The sequence below is a fragment of the Haliotis cracherodii genome, unplaced genomic scaffold (assembly GCF_022045235.1).
Source record: "Haliotis cracherodii isolate W230 unplaced genomic scaffold, xgHalCrac1.p SCAF_12, whole genome shotgun sequence".
In the NCBI taxonomy this organism is placed as follows: Eukaryota; Metazoa; Mollusca; class Gastropoda; order Lepetellida; family Haliotidae; genus Haliotis; species Haliotis cracherodii.
The window spans coordinates 14,931,359-14,956,464 of record NW_027266267.1 but is presented as its reverse complement, the minus strand read 5'-3'; the positions used below and the strand labels follow the sequence as shown (position 1 = coordinate 14,956,464).

The window sequence follows — 25,106 nt, the reverse complement described above, 5'->3', positions numbered from 1 at the left end:
TGCAGCTTCTGTTTGTACACAAGCATCAAAACACATTGAATTATCAAGATCTTCGATAATCCCTGTTAACTGGGGATAATGCGAACACTTTTGATGACTGAAAATAACATTTTCTTGAGAAAGAATCGGTGTGAGTGAGTGTTCAAAGTTTTTCTTTTTCATATCAATATTAAATATGGAATAGTCTAATAGTTTGAACACAAAGCCATATGTAAATCGAGAACATGCAACATGTTTATTACCCTGCAAAAAATAGAATGGTCATATTTTAATGCATAAACATCAAAACTATTCTGACATATTTAATAGAAATAAACCAACTTCCGCAGTGGCAGGGGTCTGCTATCTTCATATAAAATTCCTTTTGTGATTTTACTACACTGTTACTTCAAGACAATGAACTTTTGTTCGCATTAGCAACTTAAACATTTGGCCCTACGTTCGTTTAGGTGGTAGTTCACGAAAACACATCGGACGGAATGTTTGCCGGGCTCTGAAGAGCCGATAGTTTTTCTTCCTGTCTCTCGTGACCACCACATGCTCCAGACCGTTCAGGGCAGATGCTTTCTGATAGGCTATTTGGGAACGTCGGAGGTTACCTTCTTTAAAAAATGGCTTCAATGCAGGTTGAATAGCCTCTAAACCTAAGTGCCTTCCACGATGTAATGTTGAGTCTTTGAGATGGGCAGGTTCCATTGAATAAGCATAAGACGCATTGATGAATGTCCAGACCTCTCCACCGTCGTCACATGGAATGGCGTTACACTCCTTGACAAATGTGTGAAGAAAGGATTTTTCTTTTTCTAAACAATCCATGTCTTTCAATTTCGTTTGTAGTTTGCTGAAAAGCATCTTTTTGTGCAAAATGAACTGATACTTTGGTTGTTTTACTGGATGAAATGATATCATTTTGTGAAGATATCGTGGTAACAGATTAACGGCCCATTCTCCGGTTGCATCTTTGTAGTTTTGGAAAAACATGTAAGGAAACTGAAAAAGAAAGAAGAGAATCTTTGATCGTCGTATTTTATACGTCCAATTTAAAGAATGTAACTTCACCGTCATCTATATCGAGAGAAACACTCGAAAGAGGTTACTTTCAAACATAGGTAGAGGACACTCTATGAAGATGAGTAATCAAATGAATTCAGACCAGTGAAAGGCACTACTTTAGCCTCCTTTCCCTTAGCCCCAAGTGATATCTACTGTGCAGCAGCCATGAATCGTTTGTGTTCAATCTGTGCTCTAACAACGTCATATATAACATGATCAAATATCGGATAAAGTTTTTATGTATCCCTTCCAACTAGCTTTTGGTGAGCGTTGGAGGATAATGTTTCCAAATGTTGTATGTTAAAACCTAAGTAAATGGGTAAATATGGATATTTATAAAACATCTGCTTTCAAGGTACCTTCTTATACAACTATCATCAAATTTAATGCATGATAGTATTGTACATATTAACTACAATGTCCCTGCTGATATTGTAGTAGGTGTTAATTCTGTTAATATGTTAGTATTTTTAGTGTAGATAAAGTATCATGTCTTTTCTATTTCAGCTTGTTGATTCAACGGATGGTTGTGTCATTTCCTGGTTTCCATCTATCATTACTTGTGTCCTTATCAGTATTTGCTACTGATAACTTTCTACTGGGTCAAAGGTCAATGGTCCAGTCTATTTTACTTCCAAGGGTGTTTTGTTCTATTGTTTGCTCGTCATTAGGGTTACCTGTTGTTAGCCAATTAGTATACCTTTCAATTCAAATCCCTTTCTCAACTGCCCTTGCTAATCTTATGCTGCACATACACACCTGCACAGCACAGCAATGGATTGAGCATCAAGTAATCAAGGTTAGTAATCATAATTAATCTGTATCAATCTAAACATTATAATTTCAATCATTAGTTTAAATCAAGTACATAAATAATAAAATACGTTTTAAATAACTTGAGGTTGAGTGAATGAGGTGAGTGTGATGAGGTTAGGGTCTGATTCATGAGTATTGCTTATCTATACATATATTTTATATTTCAATGCAATGGTTATTTGGTATTTTGTGTATTTTGGTATTTGATGCATATTTACTATTATTTAGTAAACCTGGTGTATTTCTAGACTTTGTACATATCTCTCTAGATGTATGCATGTATTTATTGATAGTTGTATGAATGAAGGACTGAAGTTGTATTTCAGTGATGCATGTATATGCCGTGATTATATATGTTTTTTACAATATTATAATTAATATTGTACCTGTATTTAGGGTCATGTGATTGTCGAATGAGATGACTGGCAGAAGGCATGTTACACTCTCGGTGTCCTGCAAAGTAAATAAAAACATTACCCTGAAGTTTACAAATATCCCACGAGACCAACCTGTTTGCCATTTGAGCAGGAAAGACTGGTCACGTTGGTAATGCATCTCCCTAGCTCAGTGTCCTCGTGAGGCGTCGCGGGGTGCTTCAAACAGTTGGGGAGATGAGGTGCAACTTGCCGGAGGGTGGGACCACTCAGTATTACACCAGGACCTCCCAAACAGTAAGGTTTCTTTGCATCCAGACCTAAATGTCCTTTTTCTTTTTGAGTCCCAACGCCTGGATGCCCCATGTACTCATGCTGAGAACTGTTTATAGAAGTTAGGAATTTTTTCAGAAGGTCAGTATTTAAATAGACGTCGTCATCAAGACGCATAAACCAGAGGAAGTCGTGTCCATGGTGGCCAGACATGTAGCGGAGCATCTCAAAGCACTTTCGTTGTGGAGGGTAGGCATAATCACTGACATTTTTCAACACTACCACTGGTAGTGATGTGTTGAAAGCTTCACCGGTCCCAATGAAAAACACTAGCTCACCTGGGAAATCTTTACCCCAGGTCTCATAGATAGCTTTAGCGCGTGTTTTCAGAAATTTCCGCGAGGTCATGACACCAGCAAATATATGTCTCCTTGACTCCCCTTGTAAGTGTACTTTCGTTGAATCGTACCCACTGCCGCCTCTTGGAAGCATGCATACGGATCCCCGACGCAACCGTAACACTTTGAAGAGTGCCTGACTGGTGAAGAAGCCGATCAGTATTCCAAGGATAAGCTGCAAAAGAACGCAATGGCCTATCGTGCGTGATGCCCGTTTACTCATTCTTTCCTCTTGTGATAGTAGTGCCGGTAATGACAGTTTGAAAAGTAAGGTGAAAAATTGTTTTGTGTGAAGCTAAATGTATGCCGTCTTCAATAAGATCAATATAAAGGATTTACAAAAAATACAACAGGTGGTGTTCAGATAACATATTGTTTTATTTTCATTTTTTTTACAAATATTTTTATTTCAATTCAGTAGACATAAATGTAACATTGGTTCATGAGGTATAAAAGTGTAGCAATTCATAGAATCGTAAAACATGATCAGATATGGGTATGTACATATACTGAACAACAAAAGTTCCTGTGACATTGAATAAGATATAATGCAAAGTTATGTTTTTTACCCAAATCTGAAACAATTTCGGTTTGCAACAGATAAAAGATCCCTGTTAGTGTTCAAATGGTTTGATTTGCCATATTGACTTCAGAAAATGCGTGATTTCATAAAAGAAACCATGAACATGCCAAAATGTCAATTTACAAATCAATAGCGTGTGTGTCCACCTCTGGCAAGCAACACACCTTCGTCTCATGGAATGGACCAGGCGTCTCATAAAGTCCTGTGGGATATCTGTCCATATAGGCTGGAGCATGTTTCGAAGTGTCTGTGAAACACGTGGTTGACGTCGTAGGCACCGATCCATCTCATCCCACATGTGCTCGATTGGTGAGAGATCAGGGGAGCGTGCGGGCCAGGAGATGACATTCACGTTGTTTTGTTGAATCTTGAACAAGTCGAGCAATATGAGGCTGGGCGTTGTCATGTTGAAAGGTAATGCCTGGGCCATGACGACGCAAAAACGGTAACACAACAGGGCCGATGATCTCGTCGCGGTAGTTCTGTCCTTTGAGATTTCCCTCTACCACTATCAAACAGGTCCTCTGTGTTGCTGTAATCCCACCCCATACCATAACGCTGCCGCCCCGAACCGATCTTCTTCCATGACACAATGATTGACGTAACGTTCACCTCGACGTCGGTACACTCGAATCTGTCCATCGCTGTAGCTGAGGTGAAAACGAGACTCGTCAGTGAATAGAACTTGTCCCCACTGCATGGCCGTCCAGCGTAGACGCTGTCTGCACCATTGTAGACATGCTTGACGGTGGTTTCCTGTCAAAATGGGACGTCTGGCGGGTCTTCTGGCGACAATCCCTGAACATCTAGGCGACGACGTACGGTTTGTGAAGATATTCGTCGAAGGCTATGGATGCTTCTTGCAGTCACTGTTTCTGGTTGGAATCGATTTCGTAGGTGTGTTGTTCGAATCAAGTTGGCTTGTCGTTTATTGGTTACGCGTGGCCTGCCACTCCGAGAGTGGTCTCTGACTAAATTCGTCTGTTGCCAACGTTGCCATAAACACAAAATGGTGTTTCCGTGGACGTTAAATTGTCTTGACTCGATCCTGCTTCAAGCATACCAATGGCTCTCAGACGCTGATTCAGGCGTGGTATTTCGTAATGTTGAATAATTGCGTAATTTGGTTGTTTTTCTGAGTGGTTGTTGTCAGCACGATGCTTATCAATGAATGTTTTTATACCCATTCTTGGGAAGTGAAATGCATGGGGCTTGCATAAAAGTCAACTTTTGCATGGAATGCATGCTTTTCTGTAGCAGTTGCGTTCTTGTGAATTGATTCCATACATGTACTACAATATTGAAAACCAAACTTTACTTGTTTGAAAAATACACTAAAATATTGGTGTCACAGGAACCTTTGTTGTTGAGTATATATTGGATTGACTGATAAATTATATTAAGTAGGCTGATAATTCCTTCCATTTTCTGTCGAATTTAATAATACTACTATTTTTCATTGTGATATTTGCTTCTATTTTCCATACCTCTTTCAATATTTTTAGTAAGAAAGGAAAGCACAATGGAGTTTTCTTAATGCTTGACTTGTGAATGTATTATTTTGCAAGAAGAATTATATGGTTGAAAAGATAGTTGTTTTTGTTGTGGCAAAATAACTTAGCCAGAATTGTAATATGAATATCATATGCAAGTTTCGAGTTTAGGTACATTTCAATTTCTAATAATTTTTTAATTTGAAGTTTACACGGCTTTTCCATTGGACGATAGGTCGGTCACATGACCGCGAAATTGACGTTCATAAATTACCTTTACTTTGAAATTTGTTTTGGAATTCTTCAAATATTAAAAATCTGTTGTTGCTACATAAATCTTTGGAACTATGAATACCATTATTAAACCAATTATTTTTAAATTGGTGATTAAACCATATTGTTTCTGATGCAATGTCTGCAATACTCTGTTTGTCAATTTTATGTTTTCTGTAGTAATTACCCAATATGTCCATATATAGCGGATTCTTACAAAAGATTGCACATCGGTTTTTCGATTCATACCTCAATGAACAGAGAAAAATACACAGTCAATGCTTATAATTCAATTCGACAACGAATACATGTTTTATCTACAATAGTTTAACCAAAAACAGTTGTATATATCGAAGCAGACAAAAATGCCCAGAATGATAAACATTCCGTGTGTAGGATTACATACTGTGGCGTGACATGAAATCAGGTGATTGTTTAATTTATGCACATAATTTGACACGCCTACAAAGTCAGTAGCCTATTCATGGAGAGTATGATAAAAACAAAGTTCGTAGGACCCGTCAATCAAGGCAAGAGGCGAGAAGAACTGAAACAGTCAGATCGTAACGAACCGGAACAAATATGTCCGGGAGAAGGCGGCTGTTTCAAATGACATGGTCAGTTACCGCCGGATTCAAACATTAGTTCCCTGAGAAGGGGAAGACACAGTTGGAAATATGCTAGTTAGAAATGAAACCCGAAGACATGAAAGTTGTGGAACGGAGGCAAGAAGGGAAAAAGTTTGCTGTTTCCTTCCTTCTCGGCCTTCGGTCTCAAAGTGTTGTTTGGACATGAATGTGCACGAATTTCTCTAAATGTCCTGTGCATGACGATACACGTGAGCAGAAAGGTTTCCCTCGACTGTAATATTGGGATTCCCCGACATCCGTAGTAATAAAAGTAGTCTGCCTCGGTGGGAGTGGCTTAATTGTTTACATTCATTATTAATGCAATAACACGTGACCAATTCAGCTAATCAGAATGCAGGAATTTCAATGAACACAACGAAAATTTAATGATAAGAATATATATATTTCGCCTTATCTTGGTGCATCTTAAAAAATGCCATTCAACAAGCAAGACGTTTAACGTGTAAAATATGCCAAAAAAGATGTCAGGACTAGATGTGCTAATGGGATGCAAATGAATCTTGATAGTTATACATTTGTTACTTCTAAATATGCATCCATTTCACACGCACTAAGAACATGTACACTTACGTGAATATTAACAATATTACATGAATGATAGAAGCTATTTTAAGCACTATAAATGAATTGATTTGTGACTAACACAGAAATAGCGAATGGAATGATGTCAAATGCAATTCCCTATTCCCTATTGAGACTTGTACCACATGGTCAATGGGTTTTTCGGTTTAACACTTGATTTCTGATGAATATGGAAAGAGATTTGTCGCTTTTTTTACCTTTGCATGTGTTTGTGACCTGTTCCACCGGTGGTGCAGGATACACTCACCTTTTTGCAAACAGGGAAAAGATTTTGTTTACGCACACCCATGTGTAAATCATATGTAAAACTAATTATCAGAGTTCCAAATGCTTTCGAACCTGTTGTTTTATACATTAAATATAACATCTGTCTCCTTAAAAATACTGATATATAGATAATGCTTCATCAATCAAAGGCCACCTCTGTGGTCGAGTGGTAGAGCGTCAGCCCGGAGAGCGGAAGGTCTTGGTTTCGATCCCCGGCCGCGTCATACCAGAAGACGTTAAAAGACTTGCTGTCAACCTGCATGGCGCTCGGCATTAATGAACTAAAACAAGGACTGGTCGGCTCGGTGTCAGTAAACTGTGTCTGAGTAGGGTATTCATGTTAAACTGAGGCATGATATCTCAGTGGGCTAGCACTTTAAAATCGACACTAGTCCGGAATTGTACAAGCAGCTACCAACACACACGTGGCTATATACGCCATGACCTTGGACGCTATGATAAACCTCACCTCATATACCAAACACTCTGACCGTTCCAACTATCTGCACGCCACCCTACATCAGGAGTTAATAGTCGACTTCATTTTAAAGTTACAACAAATGACAACTTTATGGAAAGTTATATAAAAACATAACAACAACGAATTACGCTGATAGCAGAATTCACAATGACCACCACATAAATCATACCAAATTACATGTTTTCCTTTTTTTTTGTGTTGTATAATATATACACTGCAAAAAATATAACCTGTAATTATAACATGTTTTATGTTTGCATTGATTCAGATGTTACAAAATTAAACATATCTATTTCTTTGCAGTGATTGTGTGATTATTGTTTAACGCCGCATCAGCAGTCGTTTGTCTATTCAAGGCGAATGTTCCCTTGGAAAAAGTACCAAATATTACTAATTCTTTTACCGTTATAACATGATGATTACAAAATACATATTACCCATCAGAGATATAATATTTAATTTCATCCAAATCTGTTGCATATAGTGCATTGCTTGAAAATTAGCTTGACATCTTTAATTTCATTGTTGGGCTTACAAGTTGGAAATAGTGACATAAGCGTATAACGAATATATCTCTCAACAAGCTGTAAGAGTATTTTAGCGATTTTAAACTTAAAGTTATGCATCAGTTGTATATTTTGAATTACGTCCCCAGTAACAGTAATACATAGTCAGAATGACTATCTCTCCACCCAAAACCTGATCTGTAGTTATGTTGAACAATAACCCAATGATTTCTTGGTGGAAATGAGCCTGGGCTGGCACATCCCATTGTCAAAGGAACAACCCTAAAGTATGGTTGTATACAGCTAAACACCAGTCGGCCTGACCTGAAAGCTCAGTTTTGTGGTTACTTGATATTTCGTGAATTCACGACATTTCACGCCAGCATGTGAAAGAGGTTTGACTGTTCTAGCCATGACAAAGTTCATGTATGGTTTGCATATCTGCGCTTGCCATCATGTTTCATGGGCTGTTTTGACCAAGTGCCGTTAAGCAGCGTACCAGTTAGTGTCAGCAGATCTGTTTATGAGTTATCTGCGATGCAATTTGTACAGATACAATGTGAATGCAGCAACAGCAGAGGAAGGATAATAGAATACAGGCATACAGTACATTGTTTGTTCACCTGAGGATACAAATGATTTCAGTCAAATGCGTGTTACTTGGCTTCACATGAGAAACTATTTTAGTTTATCGGTATATGTTTTCAAATACATTGTGTGTGTGTGTGCGTTCGTGCGTGCGTGCGTGCGTGTGAGCGTATGTATGTCCAAGTGTGTGTGAGTGTTTGTATAAACATTGCAGTTTGCAAACTGGTCAAATTTGAGAATCGATCTTTCTTGTCACCAATATTTTGGCAATTTAACGTGTAAATTGTTGTCGCTTACAACCAATCAGACACTGCGTAGGTACCGCATGCTTTGTCTACTTCAAAATGACAACTAACTAAACCATGATGATGACGTCACGCTATTGTTGCAGCTGATTCCTAGCCAAGAAGTCACTGCCATGGCAATTCTGAACAACTGTTTGTATGTCCTCGGGTCGCCTGCTTGTACATGTCTATGGACCATAGGTCATACAAAACCCACTTGAATGATAAAACCACCATTGCATGATCCGTGCTTCTATTTCCAATGTTCACTATAGTTGATGACGACTATTTACTGCTGTGGTATCGGACAAATCCTACTGTGAGAAAATCATCTTCCATAATCTTCTGACCCTTTCTCGCTTCTAGGTGGTAGTTCGCGAAAATAAATCGGATGAAACTTTTGCCGGGTTCTTATAGTAATTTTCCCCATGTCTCGTGACCACTATGTGTCTAGACCGTTGAGTGCAGATACTCTCTGATAAGCTATTTGTTAACGTCGGAGTTTAGCTTTCTTCACAAATGGCTTCAATGCAGGTTGAATAGCCTCTAAACCTAAGTGCCTTCCACGATGTAATGTTGAGTCTTTGAGATGGACAGATGCCATTGTATGAACATCAGATGCATTGATGCATGTCCATGCCTCTCTATTGTCGACGTCACATAGGGTGGAGTCACATTCCTTGACAAAAACAGTTGTAATAATTGAGGATTTCTCTTTCTAAAAGATCCATGTGTTTTCTTTCTGTTTATAGTTTACGAAATAGCAATACTTTGCGTAATTTAAGCTGGTACAAAGTATTTGATTGGATGAACTGATAATATTTCGAACATAGATGGACCTGGTTTAACGGCCCATGCTCCTGCTGTGTCATTAAAGCTTTGATGAAACATGAATTTGATCTGAAAGAAAAGAAAATAGAAAATCAAACAGACAGTGTTCAATTCGGCACGCATGGTGTCGCAGGACGCATTTGCAGTCATACAATTTATTGTATCATGAAATATCTGTTTCTTATAAAAACAGGATAATTTGGAGGCGTGTATATGAAAGGGATCTTATATTTTGGGAAGACAAGGTTTTCTTCTGAAAAACCTATGAAGACGTTTAAATAACGAAAGAGGAACGGTAGATTATTTTTAAACAGTAAACTACAAAAATAATGATATTGACCCTGCAATATTACCCTAGAAAGAATTGCAAATGTATCTGCAGACATGTCATTAACAAACCTCTTCATGTCGTGAGCAGGAAAGACTGGTAACTTTGGTTATGCATCTCTGTAGCTCAGTGTAGCAGGGTGCTTTAAACAGTCGGGGAGATGGGGTGCAACTTGCAGTGAGGTGTGTGATGCCGTTTACTCATTCTGTCCTCTTGGTGTTAGTAGTGCCGGCAATGACAGACACCTTTAAAATAAGGTGAAAAACGGTTATGATTATTTATTAACATTCAGTGACAATAGAGGCACATTCTCTACGCTGAATTGTTTTAGGATGTTGTTTATGAAACATTAAATAAGGAGATATCCTGGATTACTTTACAGTGAATATGTGATACAACTTTGTCCTTCTCAGTTGAGTTGCTTAGAATAAGGTTCATGGTTTTCCAAGGAAACTATCAACTTTAGCTCAAACCTTGACACAGTTGATTGGAGACGTTTCCGAAGTGTTATTACTGAACATGTAGCTGATGCGTTAATCGTCATTTAAAGACGATTAAGACGTCACAGTGATGAGTTGCTAATGAAGTTAATTCATAGATCATGCAGTCAGTAATCTTATTCAATGTTTCCAAAGCCAAACAAGTAAAAGTAACATCTGACCAGATATCTAGATGATCATAAACACACTGACTCCCAGGAACGTGGAAGTTGTCCGTCAGTGTTTACGTCATTTCTAGAATGCAATGACGTGAAAAGCGCATGATGTACAATGTATGCTATTTCTCATGTCACTTTTAATACATTGCTATTTGTATATGTATCATGTTTGGGAGAGGCATTCAGATAAGCAAAATTTGCTTGTTTGCCAATCCCTCCACTTTATGGAAATAAATATGTTTACATCAAAAGCGCAGGATGGTCAAAATTTGCCGTTCGTTCGATATAAAAGACATATGTCATGTGAACTTCTTATCAGACACTCTAATCCCAGTGTCAAGAGAGAAATACTACATCCTTAATATCTGTATGACACGATGTTCTGCTATATATTACCATTTTCTGATGCCTCATATAAACAACTACCTATATACCGTCTGTATGCGAGTGAATGTGGCATGTATTTTAGCTTACATGTGTTAGGACAAGGCATTTCCTGTCAGTATACCTGCGAGCGATAATATTAATGATAATCCATTTGTTTTCATATCACATTATTAACATAACAATTAATATCATGAACATTACATTTCAAAGATATGGTTATAGTTTTACATAGCGCACCTCACGCATACCTGGTATGCTGTCTGGCCTCACGAACTGAACGCCTACACACAAAGCCACTTCCGATTAAAAACATTGATTACAAATAATGTTAAATCTGCACTAGTCAGATAAACTTAATAGTGTCAATGTGTCGCTATAAATCATATTTTGCTTTTTACGGCCAATGGAGTCTGTTCAATCACATAATCGATAGAAGTTATTCTCCGGTGTTGGCGTTTTATGTTATTTTAGACCAAAGGTTCATCTGTGCATTCAAAGACAACTTTTAGAGTAAAGTAATAATGAATGCAGTGAAGAAATGACGTGATAGGCGTTTTGACATCGACTTGGAGTACGCTGATCTGCTTTATCTTAAATATGCCATGGAATAATTCTAACCCCTGCTCAGTCACTGGCTATTAGGGTATTGTTGGAAAAATTAGTAATGGCATTGGAAGAAGTCTGCACATGTCATGACCTTTGTACCGCTTGAACTGTGTTCATATATGTTTATACACTTTGGGTCCCGGGTTAGAGTCCTGGTCGTGTAACCCATGTACAGGTTCGATGACTGGATTGATTGCATGTCATCGTGTATCGACGGCGTGAATCGTTACTCACAATGTCAATCAGTGAATTGTCGGAACTCGATTATTAACAGGCTGCCGCCACATGACTGGAGGACATCTGATCGCGGCGATAACAACAAACGAATATATTATGGTTATCTTTATGTATCTGTATCTCACACTATCAATCACTGGTTTGTATGGTCTAGACTCGAGTATATACTTTGTATACTATATTTAGCAGTATGCGGTTGAATGGCTTGGCTTGGACAGGGGTGGTAACTGCGGGTGGAGGGTATAGGAGAAAAAGCATGCGGGGTGGCGTGAAATTTGAAAGTGTGCATCGCTGTGAGTGATAACCTGATGTACGGCCGTTGTCAACGCTATGATTCTGCCACGAAATTTCTTGAACCTGCTTCGTATGGTATACGTTGAACATTGACTGTTTGGATCACAGAATAAAGCAGTGTGTGAGAAAATGCAGTATCTGATGTTTATTGACTTTTGAAACCCACATTTAGTTCAAGAAATTTCCACGATTGTGATTAAAGGGAAATAGCTATGGAATCTGTGAATAATGGCATTTAAAGGCAATGATGGAGATGGTGCTATAGCTGAAGCAATAAGGCATTACCGACAGGAAAGAGGTGGTATTAAAGCTGCTCTTACATGCAAAATGAAAAAGATTAGAGACTTGATGAACTCTGAGAATGTTGGTGAAGTTGAATCTACATTGAGCATCATAAAGCACACTTTAAATAAATTATGGATTAAGAACACTGAATTGCTTGAATCTGTGGTAAATAATCCAGATGAGATTGTTGATGCTAAAAGATATATAGCTAAAGTTCAGGCTAATTATGATGAGCTGAAAAATGATGTAAAAGTCTGGTTGGATACACAAGTATGAAAGCTAGATGACATTCAACCAGGTGATTCAGTAAGCCAAACAGGTAAAAGTTCTGTGTTAACTTCAAGTTCCAAAATGAAACTGAAAGCCAAGAAGGCTGCTTTACTAGCGAAAGCTGATATGTTAGAGAGACAACAATCACTCAAGAGACAGCAAGCTGAGATACAGCTAGCACAAGAGAAACTAGAACTAGAGTGTGAAATACATGCAACAGAGGCTGAAGGAAAGGTATATGAAGATTTTGAAGCTGAACTTACTCAAGGGTCACATATTCACAAGCGAGAAGGGCCTCTAAAGAGAATTGATGGGAAGGGATTTCAGAATAAGACTTTCGACCAAAGACATACATCTCTTAATCCATTAGCTGGAACATGGATTAACAAAGCTCCAGCAGATAATATGCATCATAGCTCGGGTATATCAGGACCTGTGCACACCAATGATGAAAACTTTCAGTCACATCAGTCTGAATCAAATGTCTGGCTTATGCAACAGAAGATGCTAGAGGTAGTGCAGTTACCAAAAGTGAGTTGATCAAATTCGATGGTGACCCATTGGGATACTGGATGTTCATAAGGTCATTTGAAACCAATGTTGCTCAAACATCAGTTAGTAGTGGTGCAAAGCTGAATCGATTGCTGAACTTTTGTACAGGCAAGCCTTTGTCAGTGATTGAATGCTGTTCAGTCATGGATCCTGAAGAAGGATATATGGAAGCCCTGAGCCTTCTCAAGACACGATTCGGAAGTCAGCATGTGATAGCAAATGCGTGGGGAAGAAGATTAGCGAAGGTCCATGGTTGTGACCTACTGACGTTGAAGTCTTGCGTAACTATGCAGATGGTCTCAGGAGTGGTATGCTAACACTAAAGGCAATGGGCAAAGTGAATGAAGTGGACAATCAGATACGCATGGTGAAGATTGTGTCAGAGGAAGAGGATTAATGAGTGTGATTGCGTCGGTGTATGACCCACTGGGATTTGTTAGTCCGTACATTCTGCAAGCAAAGAAGGTATTCCAAAGTGAAACAAGACTGCGGAAAGGCTGGGATGAACTGTTGAATCAAACAAACAGTGTAAAATGGACAAAGTGGGTAGAAGACTTGCCAAAACTGGAGAACTTTAAGTTGTCCAAATGCGTGATCACTCAAGCTTCAGAAGATGGAAGCTATGAACTGCATCACTTCTGAGATGCTTCGTGTGAGGGATATGGTGCAGTATCCTACCTTAGAGTGGTAAATAACGATGGGCCAGTTCAATGTTTTTTACTCATCAGCAAGTCCAGGCTGGCACCATTGAAGCAAATGACCATACTGCGTTTGGAACTATCAGCTGCAGTCATTTCAGTAAAGCGGGACATGATGCTTCGTCAGGAGCTGAAACTGGAAATTAGTAGATCAGTATTCTGCACAGACAGTACAATTGTGATACAGTATATCAGGAATGAAAACAAACGCTTTCATGTGTTCATAGCACACAGGATAGCTCTTATCCATGAGAGTTCAGAGCCAAACCAATGGAGACATGTGGGCAGTACAGAGAACCCTGCTGATGACATGTCACGGGGGCTGGATGCAGACAAAATGGTGTCCTCTGACAGATGGAAACATGGTCCTGAGTTTCTGTTTCAAGCAGATTCTGAAAGGCCCACAAGTACCAATCTCAGTCTAGAAATTCCTGATGGTGACAAGGAAGTGAAAAAAGCTGCAACAACTTACACAACTGTGACGAATGGCTGTAGAGATCTGTTGTTTGACTTGTTTGGAAAATACTCCACGTGGCACAGCCTAAAACGAGCTGTAGCATGGATCCTGAGATTAAAAGGAATTCTCTATAATAAGACTTCACAAGAAAACTCAATCTAAAATGCTGGATAGTGTGCTCAGTATATTGGAGCTGAAGAATGCTGAGACTGCGATAGTTCAAGTGTTGCAGAGGAAAACATATGAACAGGAGTTCAAGGCACTTGAAGCTGGGAAGCCAATTGTAAGAAGTAGTGCCATTTATCGACTGGAACCAATGTTAAGTCCAATGGGTGTCTTGTGTGTTGGTGGAAAGCTGCGAGCAGCACCTGTACCTGTTGAGAGCAAGCACAACATGATACTGCCAAGGGATAATCATATTACTACCCTAATTGTCAGACATTACCATGAAGTCTGTGGACATTCAGGCAAAGAGTATGTGTTGTCCCTTATCAGACGAAGATTCTGGATACCTAAAGGAAGGAAGTTAGTGAGCAAACTTCTGAACAGTTGTGTTGATTGCAAAAGACGTCAGAAGTCGCCGAATAACCAAAGGATGGCGGACCTGCCTAGAGACAGAGTGAGTCCAGGAGATCCAGCATTCACCAGTGTCAGATTGGACTGCTTTGGTCCATTTATGGTGAAACGGGGCCGGTCTGAGGTCAAACGTTATGGATGCATCTTCACATGTTTGACAACAAGGGCAATACATCTAGAAAACTTGGATGGATTGGATACAGATTCTTTCTTGAATGGATTTGTAAGATTCATATCACGTAGAGGTTGTCCGAAGACAGTTCGATCAGACAATGGAACAAAATTCCGTGGTGCAGAAATTGAATTGACACGAGCTATTGATGCCTGGAATTTGGAGAGAATTGGAGAGTTCATGAGCAAAAAGGAAATCTGTTGGATGTTTAACCCTCCTGCAGCTTCTCACATGGGGGGTGCTTGGGAGAGACTCATAAGGACAGTTCGTAAAGTCATGAATGCTTTGTTGAAGACGAACCGTCCACTGGATGATGATGGACTTCATACTCTTTTTTGCGAGATTGAGTCGATTGTGAATGGCCGACCAATCACAGTTGTATCAGATGATCACAAAGATGCTGAACCTCTGACTCCTAACCATCTTCTGTTACTTAGAGCAGGTCCCGATTTACCTTTGGGGAGTTTCCAAGCAGCAGATGCATATAGAAGACGCTGGAAACATGCTCAGTTCCTGGCGGATATATTTTGGAAACGCTGGACGAAGGAATATATGCCTTCACTACAATTACGTCAGAAATGGTTATTGCCAAAGAGAAACATTATGGTGGGAGATATTGTACCTAATTCTGAATGAGAATTGTCCCAGGAGAAGTTGGCCTTGGGCAAGACTGGTGGGAACCTATCCAGGGAAAGATGGACTAGTACGCAGCGTTATGGTTCGTACAGGAGGTTCTACGCTTACCAGACCTGTTGACAAGTTATGTCTGTTGGAAGGAGTCCATGAGTGACTTACCTTTTTTCATCCTTTTGTGAAGTAGACATTGATGATCAAGGGTGACCAGTATTTGTTTTCAGAAACTGTTTTGTGAAAGATTCATTGTGTTCTAATTTATTAAATGCGCGATTGACATGTCGTTTCTCTGCGCATTTAAGGGGCCGGAATGTAGGTGACAGAAAGTCACTGTTCTTTATTTAGCGGTATGCGGTTGAATGGCTTGGTAACTGCGGGTGGAGGGTATAGGAGAAAAAGCATGCGGGGTGGCGTGAAATTTGAAAGTGTGCATCGCTGTGATATAAACCTGATGTACGGCCGTTGTCAACGCTATGATTCTGCCACGAAATTTCTTGAACCTGCTTCGTATGGTATACGTTGAACATTGACTGTTTGGATCACAGAATAAAGCAGTGTTTGAGAAAATGCAGAATCTGATGTTTATTGACTTTTGAAACCCACATACTTTATTTATTATGTAATACTACTGAGTAAGTAGTTAAACAACAAAGAGAATCTATCTAAATCACATAACTTATTAATGAGTATAGTGTGAAACCCCCTTTATCCGAGTAACTTTCATTCAAGTGAAATCGTTCAAATTGAATGATCTTTTAGTTTTCTTTGAAACAAAGAAAGGTAAACTAAAAACTCAAATATTAGATATAAGATACTCATCACACATCAGGTGAGCTAGAACAGTTTATTTTGCGTGGACAAATAAAAACATTGGTTGGTATTTCTCTTTCGCAGAAAGAATTTCTTATTGGTTGTTATCGAAAGTAAGGTGAATCTAAGATCATCGTATACTGGACATATAAATATAACATGTTCCTCATCGTAAATGAGACCATTACAAGTAACAGACGCTCTGTCTTCAGCAGTAGGGGGCACGGGTGGCCCAGTCGTCTAAGGCGACGTGATTCGCTGTGCAGAGTTGCGTCCATTGGGCACGCCAGAAGCCTATGATTGTGGGTTCGAATCCCGGTTCACCCCAATTATGTTTCTAGGTTTGTCAGCACCATACCCGTGCTCGTGGATTTCATCGAAGTGGTAAATGTATGAGACCTGAATCACTTCGAGTTTTCCTCCCACATTAAGCTGACACACCGTGATATAACTGGAATACTGTTAAAAGCGGCGTTAAACCCAACTCACTCACTCACTTCAGCAGTAAAGTTGACATATCTGCCTGTTTCGATTTTTTAAGGGTCAGTACCATATCTAAATTTTGCAAAGGCAGAACGGTAATTTCGGGACATACAACTCAGGACAGCTTTCACGGCAATGTTCATCTTCAACAAGTCTGTATATATGAACGGAGGTGCTTATACCAGTCTTAACATTATCTTTCCTTAATAGTCTCTGTCCGCTTATCAGCTATTTCCCATTCGCTGGCGTATTTAGACCAGTGGTGATGTTAACATAAGCTACATATTTAAGTCGACCAATATTGCAGAAAATTAGCTTTACTTTAATCACGTGACTTGTGCATTGTAGGGCCGAGCTAAGACAATCATGTAAACATCGCCGAAGTTCGGTGTGGCTGGTTATTGTGAGTTAAGGTGTTTTCTGTCACAAAGGTCACCACTATTGTCAGCAGAATGACCAACTGTAAGTCATGAAATATAAAGTGTGCTTACTGAGTTGGTTAGATACCGTAACCGACTTGTATTGGCGGCCTGGGACATGATATTGCGTCGCAGTGGGACGAGCATGCCGGAGGAAGAGCAACAGCTGTCGTTTTGTTTGATTGCAGTATGTTGCTGAATGGCCTACACTGAGCAGCAGGTGTACGTGTGGCTAGGAAACTCTTCAAGGATTGCTCCTGCCCGTTTCCACAGACAGACATATTTCCAGGGGCACACGCCCACCTCGTACAATTGTGTGGCTGCTGTGGCACGGGCATAGTACAGTCAAGTCTCGTTAATTCGACAATCGGCTTTATCCGACACTAATGATGGGAACCGATTAAGTCAGTGCTATTTAGACCCGTTAATCCGACAGTCTCGTATCCCAACTCCGACACACCTAATATGCAACGAACTGCTGAAATCACTTATTAATCAGTTTTGTTATCCGACACAGTGATCAGCGTACTCCGTGGTCATCTGCCCGCGAGTACACAGCCCTGTGTTTTGATGCGAGACGAGTCGGCGAGTAGCTGCATATTTCAACGGCTGTAGAGATAAACTTGCTTAACAATAAACAACTTTGACTGACCGATGTAGTTTGAATATGTGTGGGATAACCCTGCGGCATGAGGGATGGTTGAGAGCATATTCTTCCCAGGACCATACAACTGCAATTATTCGACAATTTTTAAGAAAATATTTCACCGATGATTGCTGTGGATGGGTAATCTTAGTTGATAGTGACGTAAAAATGATGTCACCAACGATACGATAGCTCACGAGGGAGGTAATTGGAACAGCGTAATTGCGTCAGGCCATTAGACGAAACTAAAAATATGTACTTTATCGCTGGATAAAGTACATTCAGCGTCTTTGATCCTTTAGCGAGGCTTCGTAGAATATGTTTTACGTGTTTAGCCTTGATATTCTAAACCATTTGTCTAAGATCAGAATAGCACTGGCCATTAATGATCTGACCTTTCAGAAGTTAGTCAACCAGTAGTATTCCTTGTAAATTCCAGAAAACCATGGTGACAGATGAAGGGCTTCCTGGTCTTGAATCATATTTTCCCCTCAACAATGGCCGAGGATGGTCAATCATCCCTCAATGTTTGCATGAATGACTTTTGAAGTTAAATATTTCAGCTATGACGCCGCGGTAGCCAATTTTGTCCATTTTCAGCAACCAACAATACCTAGTTACTTTCATGTCTGCAGAAATATGATGCATGATTGTATTTTGTGTTATAATGTGCTTAATACATACAAGTCTGTACAAACATTAGGTATAGAGTTGTCTTTCTTGCACACATAACACTCTGGAAAAAAATGAAACGCACAGGTAGTATGTAGTTCATTGAACCTGACTACAGACAAAATCCGTTATATAAATTGGATAAATGTTATTGAAAAATGTTGGTGGCCTGATATTCGACAAACGGTGGGTCAAAACGCAGCCATTGTCGATTTGCAATGTCTTAAACGGCATTGTTTTCACACTTGTTAACCAATGTCATTGAGGAAAACAGTAAAGCAAACTTCACGTGCAAGTTATAACATTCGTAACTCGTGGTAATGGCTGTACAAAGGCAAGCATAAGCCAATAATTTGTCATTCGATTGTCAACATTTTTTAAGTTAAAAAATGCCGAGACTTGCTGCCGATCGGAACATCGCCACAGGACGTATCCAAAGAGGGGAATCGCAGTCTTCTGTTGCACGCCGCTTCAACGTCCACCACAGCATTATTTGCCGCCTGTGGGACCGATAAACACAGTTCAATTCCACCGCAGACTGTTCAAGAACCGGTGGACCAAGAGTTACCACCACTGCACAGGATCGCTACATTCGACTGTTCCACCTACGTCATCGCAATGCCACAGCTACGGAGACTGCAGGACGCATCCCTGGTTTGAGGAGGATATCGGACTAGACTGTCCGTCTGCAACAGGTCCATCGACAGCGACGACTGCGTTGGTGCCATACCTTACAGCCTTGGAATTTGAGAAACTGTAGTGTGGTTTAGCGATGAATCACGATGTCTTCTTCACCGGCGAGATGGCAGACAACGTGTTTATCATCGTCGAAATGAACGTTTTTCCCCACATTGTGGATTCGACAATTTCGGTGGCGGTAGTGTCATGGTGTGGAGGGCCATATCCTACACCACGAGATCTGACTTGGTTTGTGGCTCAGGGAAATTTGACAGCAAATCGCTACATGAATCAAATTCTTCAACCTCACCTTTTTCCAATCATTGACCTCCAGAGGGAGCTGTTTCACCAGGACAACGCTCCAATTCACACATCTCGTGTCACTGGCCGTAGACATCTCCAGATCTCAACCCAATCGAACACCTCTGGGATGAATAGTTTTCAATGCCTTTGTACAACGACAACATGGGACTATCGAGCTCCAAAATGTCCAATCCAATCCAATCAATCTTTATTTCGTACTCAAGAGGCCACAGGCCTTTAGTACATAATACAATTCAACATAATTAATCATTACAATAGAACATCAAATTGAAATAAATTATATCCCACATATATAATGCTCATTTTATTCTGGCATAGATAGTATTTAATTTCATTTCTATGGGCAAAAGCATGGTTAATAAACATCGATAAATTCTTTACAACCTCTGTTCTCTCACATTTTAATAAACTTATAAATTTACATATGTTTGGTTCACTGTAATAGTATTTTGGTAAGTATTTTATTCTTAGTTCTAAATATAATGGACATCTGATAAGGAAGTGATACTCGTCTTCTATTTCATTTAAGTTACACATTTCATTTAAGTTACACTTTGTTCTCGTGGCGTATTTATATATCTGCCTGTTTCAATATGTAGATCATGCGACATGCAATAAAACCATGCCAATGCTTTTCTATAGTTTGGTATGGTAATATCAACGCGATAGCATTCTCTATAAATGTAAGATTTAAAAAGTTTGTAATAAAAGTGTTTATTTGATAATGCTAATTAAACATTCCATGATTGTAAATAAATATCTTTTAGTCTTTGTTTCAGTGACTGGATAAAACAGTATTATTGACCCGTTGATCATACCAAACATTACCAAAACCAGATTCAAATAAGAGTTCAACACTAGTTGCCCAGTTTCTTTTACCATTTGAATCAAACAACAATAACATATTATATCCTTTTTTTAAAAAATCTATACAAAGGCATATTTAAAATTCTTAACCAATATTTGATAACTTTAATATATGCAAAAATATACAGTGGATAGCGACCACAATCACCATGAACCATAACCCCTGGTGTATTAACTTTTACACCTAAATATTTCTTACATGCATATAAGTGAATCTTTTCTATAGCATCTACTTTTGAGAGTCCCCAAATCTCTGCACCATCCAATAAAATTGAACTTATTTTTACATCAAAAATTTTGAAAAGTGTATTATAATAAAAGTTTAGACCACATGCATTTCGTTGTATACCAATGATAACCTTTTGAGCTCGTAAGGATGCTTGTCTTACATGATATGTCCATGAAAGACGGTTAGTAAAATACACTCCTTACCACCGTTTTTAAATACAACAATTTTTGTTTTATTTCTATTAACATTCAATTTCCATTCATTACAATACTTTTCTAACTCATTAATTTGTGACTGTAGACCTTTAATAGTACTTGAAAATAGTGCAATATCGTCTGCAAACAAAATTTAAAACAATTGTATTTCTTCTGGGTGTAGTTGAATTACATAGGAACAATTATTATATATTTGCATTGCAAATTCATTGATGAAAAACGAAAACAGGAACGGGCTAAAGATACAACCCTGTCGTACTCCTAAATGACTTGGAAATGTAGGAGAAATAACTTGGTTATTTCTAACACAGACATTTATATTTTCATAAATGCTACATTACAATTTCTTCATTTTAGAACTTAATCCATGAGTCTTAAAAAGATTCCAAAGTTTATTTCTTTGCACAGAGTGAAATGCTTTAGAAAAATCTACAAAAACTACATAAAACGTTCCACCCTTATTATTAAGGTATCTTTGTATTAAACAATGTAATACAAATATGTTGCCCACGGTACTATATCCTTCTCTGAATCCAGCTTGTGACTCATCAATTTTGTTCATTGTACTAGCCCAATACACTAATCTTTTATTAATAATAAAAGTAAATATCTTGCAAAAAATGCTCAAAAGAGTTATACCCCTATAATTATCAGTGTTGTTTATATCCCCGCTCTTATGGCGAGGTACAATTATTCCCACCGACCATGGATTAGGAAAGGTTCCGTTTTCTAAAATTACATTAAATATTAGTTCAAGATATGGTACTAACAGGTCTGCTGAATGTTTGAAAAATTCAGGCATTAAATTATCAATGCCAGATGATTCATTGCACTTAAGTTGTCAGATGCTTTCTAAATTTTCTTCTCTGGTAATTGGGGAATCAAGGATATCAGCTACTATTTCATCAGTTTCGTCGTTGTTATCATCTTCATTTACATTATCATTACATTCTAAAAATGACGCTTTCACATTCTGATGTGACATATCATACATATTTTTGAAATGACAATACCAGTCATCAATACTCACGTTATTCGTGTTTTTTTGTTTTTTATTCATATGTTTTAATTCTGACCAAAACAGTTTTGAATTATTTATATTTTTCTCTAACCTTTGTTTCCTCTCCATTAGATATTTATTTTGTTTATATTTACAGATGGCAGTATATTTGTTTCTAGCGGCATGATATTCTTTTAGGTTACTTTCATTTTTGCAATTTCTAAATCTATTTAAATATTTACATCTTTCTTTTTTAAGCATTTCACACTCGTTATCAAACCATGTATTTCTTTTCACCCTTTCTCTAACTCGACTTACGTTTCGTTTCATATCATTAGCGGCTACACATAGAGCATCTATAATAGCATTAACACTTTTGTTTATATCAGAAAATACAAAATCGACACATTTATCCAGAAGCTTTTGGATATCGTCTGTAAGTAAATTCTCTCTGAATGTGTTTAACATATTATCATCCCAAACAAACTTATAGCTATTATTTGCGCTTGCGTTATTATTAGGTGAAGTTCGGGTTCTATTACAACTCCTTAGCTTAATGCAAGGGGGTAGGTTGTCAGATTCGGTTCTAGACTGAATTTCAAAATCAACTATATAATCAAATAAGCGAGGCGAAGGAATTACATAATCAATTACACTTGTACCTTTTGCTCCAATGTATGTAAAGTCTCCAATATTTGTGTCTTTTCCGCATCTTCCATTTAAAAAATGAATATCTAAGACTGAGCAAAGATCTAGTAGATTTTTGCCGAAGGTATTTATACACTTATCTAAAGAAAATCCCTTTTTGTTGAAAGAGTCAAACATAAAGTCCCATGACGTATCTCCCTCGGTGTGTTCGGTGGAAGAAAAAGCCCTGGAAACATCCCCAATAACCCCCCTCTGCTGGTTCCGCAAAGTTGATGACACCTTTGCCATCCTACATCCCAACAATGACCCCAGAACTCTAATGGACCACCTTAATTCCCGAAACCCACGTATGCAGTTCACCATGGAGGAGGAAACCAATCGACAGCTCCCCTTGTCCTTGATGTACTCGTACAGAAAGATAAAAACGACAAACTCCAGACCACTGTTTATCAGAAACCTACCCACACAGATCAATACTTACACTATGCCTCCAACCATCCACCTCAAGTCAAGAAAGGAATTGTGTCAACCCTAGCAAGACGAGCTCACAACATATGTTCCACGAAGCAACAACTAACTACTGAACTAAGCCACCTCAAACAAGTATTTACACAGCATAACCTCTATCCTGAGCAACTAGTACAACAGACGATAAAGAACATCACCAAGAAATCTCAGAAATCCCCACGTCTGCACCCTTTGTCATCAGCCTCCCCTACTTTGGAATAGTCAGCCACAAAATCCAGAGACTCTTAAAGAACCAGGTCAACATTGATGTAGTCTTCAAAAGAAGTCATACTATTCAGAACACAATTAAAGCCACAGGGAAACCACCACCCATTCACAAGCTAGAACCATCAGGAGCAGTGTACCACATTCCATGCAATTGTGGACAAGCTTACATAGGAGAAACATCTAGGCCCCTCAAAACCCGAATTAAAGAACATCAAAGCTCAGTCTCCAAAGATGACTCTAAATCAGCTCTATCAGAACACATCCGTGACAACCCAAGCCACAGCATCCAGTGGGAGAGAGTCACAACCCTCGCCACCAACCTCAAAGACTTCAAGATCAGGAAGCTACATACCCCCGGCGTACCATCAACTCATGAAAGACCCCAATCAGCCATAATCCCGTTGTTAACATTACTGGCTTCATCCTTTATTTATGGCACTGACTTCACCGATGATTGTCATCACTGCCCTTGTGTGTACACAACAGGCTTCTCTACTCCAGTTAACAATATTAACAATATCTACACTACTGTATAAACTTTGCCTCCTACTTGTATATATACTTGCTCACTACACTCTGTAAATCACTTGCTTGATAACGGTGTTAGAACCTACACCGAAACGTCGCTCTTAATTGTAATAAAGAAGTTGTTCATCCATAAATTCTTATCCTTACTTACACAGGAAGGTTTTATACCAGTTCTAGAATTAAAATCACCACCTAATAACAAATATTTACAATGATGTTTAGATAAAATATTACACAGTGTTTCACGTAACAAATCAATACCATTATTACATTGTGTACAGTCCTTGGCATACCAGGATCCAAATGAAATATGTCTTTATCAAACAATATATAAATTGCATTGTCTAATACTTTTGTCCAAATGATATATTTACTCAAATCAGTTCTTACCAAAACTGCAATACCACCAGAGAGCCTGTCAAACTTAACAAGTTTATCAGCTGTCTTAGTAAATACATCAAAATCTCTAAATACATTGCATAATTCTATGTTATCTATCCAGGTTTCAGTTAAACCAATTATATCAAAAGATTTTATATGATCAAGAAAATCATTATCTGAAAGTTGTCATATTTGAATCTATATTAAATTAAATATATCGACTTTATTAGGTAGAATAAATTTTCTTAAAATCTACCTGTGCGTTTCTTTTTTTGAAGAGTGTATACACAATAATCAATACCAGTTTCCATTAACAAGTCCACATAGGATCAGTGAAACATTTAAATTAATTTAGTACATCAACAGAAGATAATAATCAGTGTCTAATATCTTCCGAAACATTCCATCGGTCGTAAAGGGGAAAAGAGTGATGAAGTAATATAAATGGATAACTGAAAATCAGTGAGATCAGTAGGTGCTGTATGAGATTTTGATCTTTTCCATATATTTTACTGCATTCATCTATCTTTTGTGTTTTTCAAACTAGAAAGATTTAAAACTATGGTAAAGTTTCTTTTGGGTGTCAGATTGATTATATATCTGAAATTGAGATTAAAATCTATTTGCAATTAGCTTAGGGACTAATTCACTTCTTGTGTTCTACAAGCATCTTTTAAACATATAAAAGGTGATCTCCAATGTACTAGGTGCAACTGCCAAGGAACTAACGTTATTGACAGTGAGATGTTCTTAGATTACAGCCAGTATGACTATTTAGGCTTTACTGTAAATGAGAGACCTAATATCACATTCATAAATGTTCCAATACAAAAACCATATAATTATTGTTGTAGATATAAAACAAA

General features: G+C 38.4%; 3 protein-coding genes across 3 annotated transcripts; 2 read left to right on the top strand and 1 right to left on the bottom strand.

Annotated features, from left to right (window-relative positions):
• Positions 1–435: 435 nt before the first annotated feature.
• On the bottom strand, positions 436–3,008 carry LOC139457071 (chondroitin sulfate synthase 1-like). Its single transcript, XM_071238514.1, has 2 exons — positions 2,379–3,008; positions 436–990 (listed from the first exon to the last, which is right to left on the bottom strand). Exons 1-2 carry the CDS (start codon positions 3,006–3,008, stop codon positions 436–438), a joined length of 1,185 nt encoding a protein of 394 aa, XP_071094615.1.
• A 10,817-nt stretch (positions 3,009–13,825) lies between these two features.
• Positions 13,826–14,386, top strand: LOC139457070 (uncharacterized). The gene has a single exon (XM_071238513.1). The coding sequence runs from the start codon at positions 13,826–13,828 to the stop codon at positions 14,384–14,386; it is 561 nt and encodes a 186-aa protein (XP_071094614.1).
• Position 14,387: 1 nt separating this feature from the next.
• Positions 14,388–15,608, top strand: LOC139457069 (uncharacterized). The gene has a single exon (XM_071238512.1). The coding sequence runs from the start codon at positions 14,388–14,390 to the stop codon at positions 15,606–15,608; it is 1,221 nt and encodes a 406-aa protein (XP_071094613.1).
• The last annotated feature ends 9,498 nt before the right edge of the window (positions 15,609–25,106 follow it).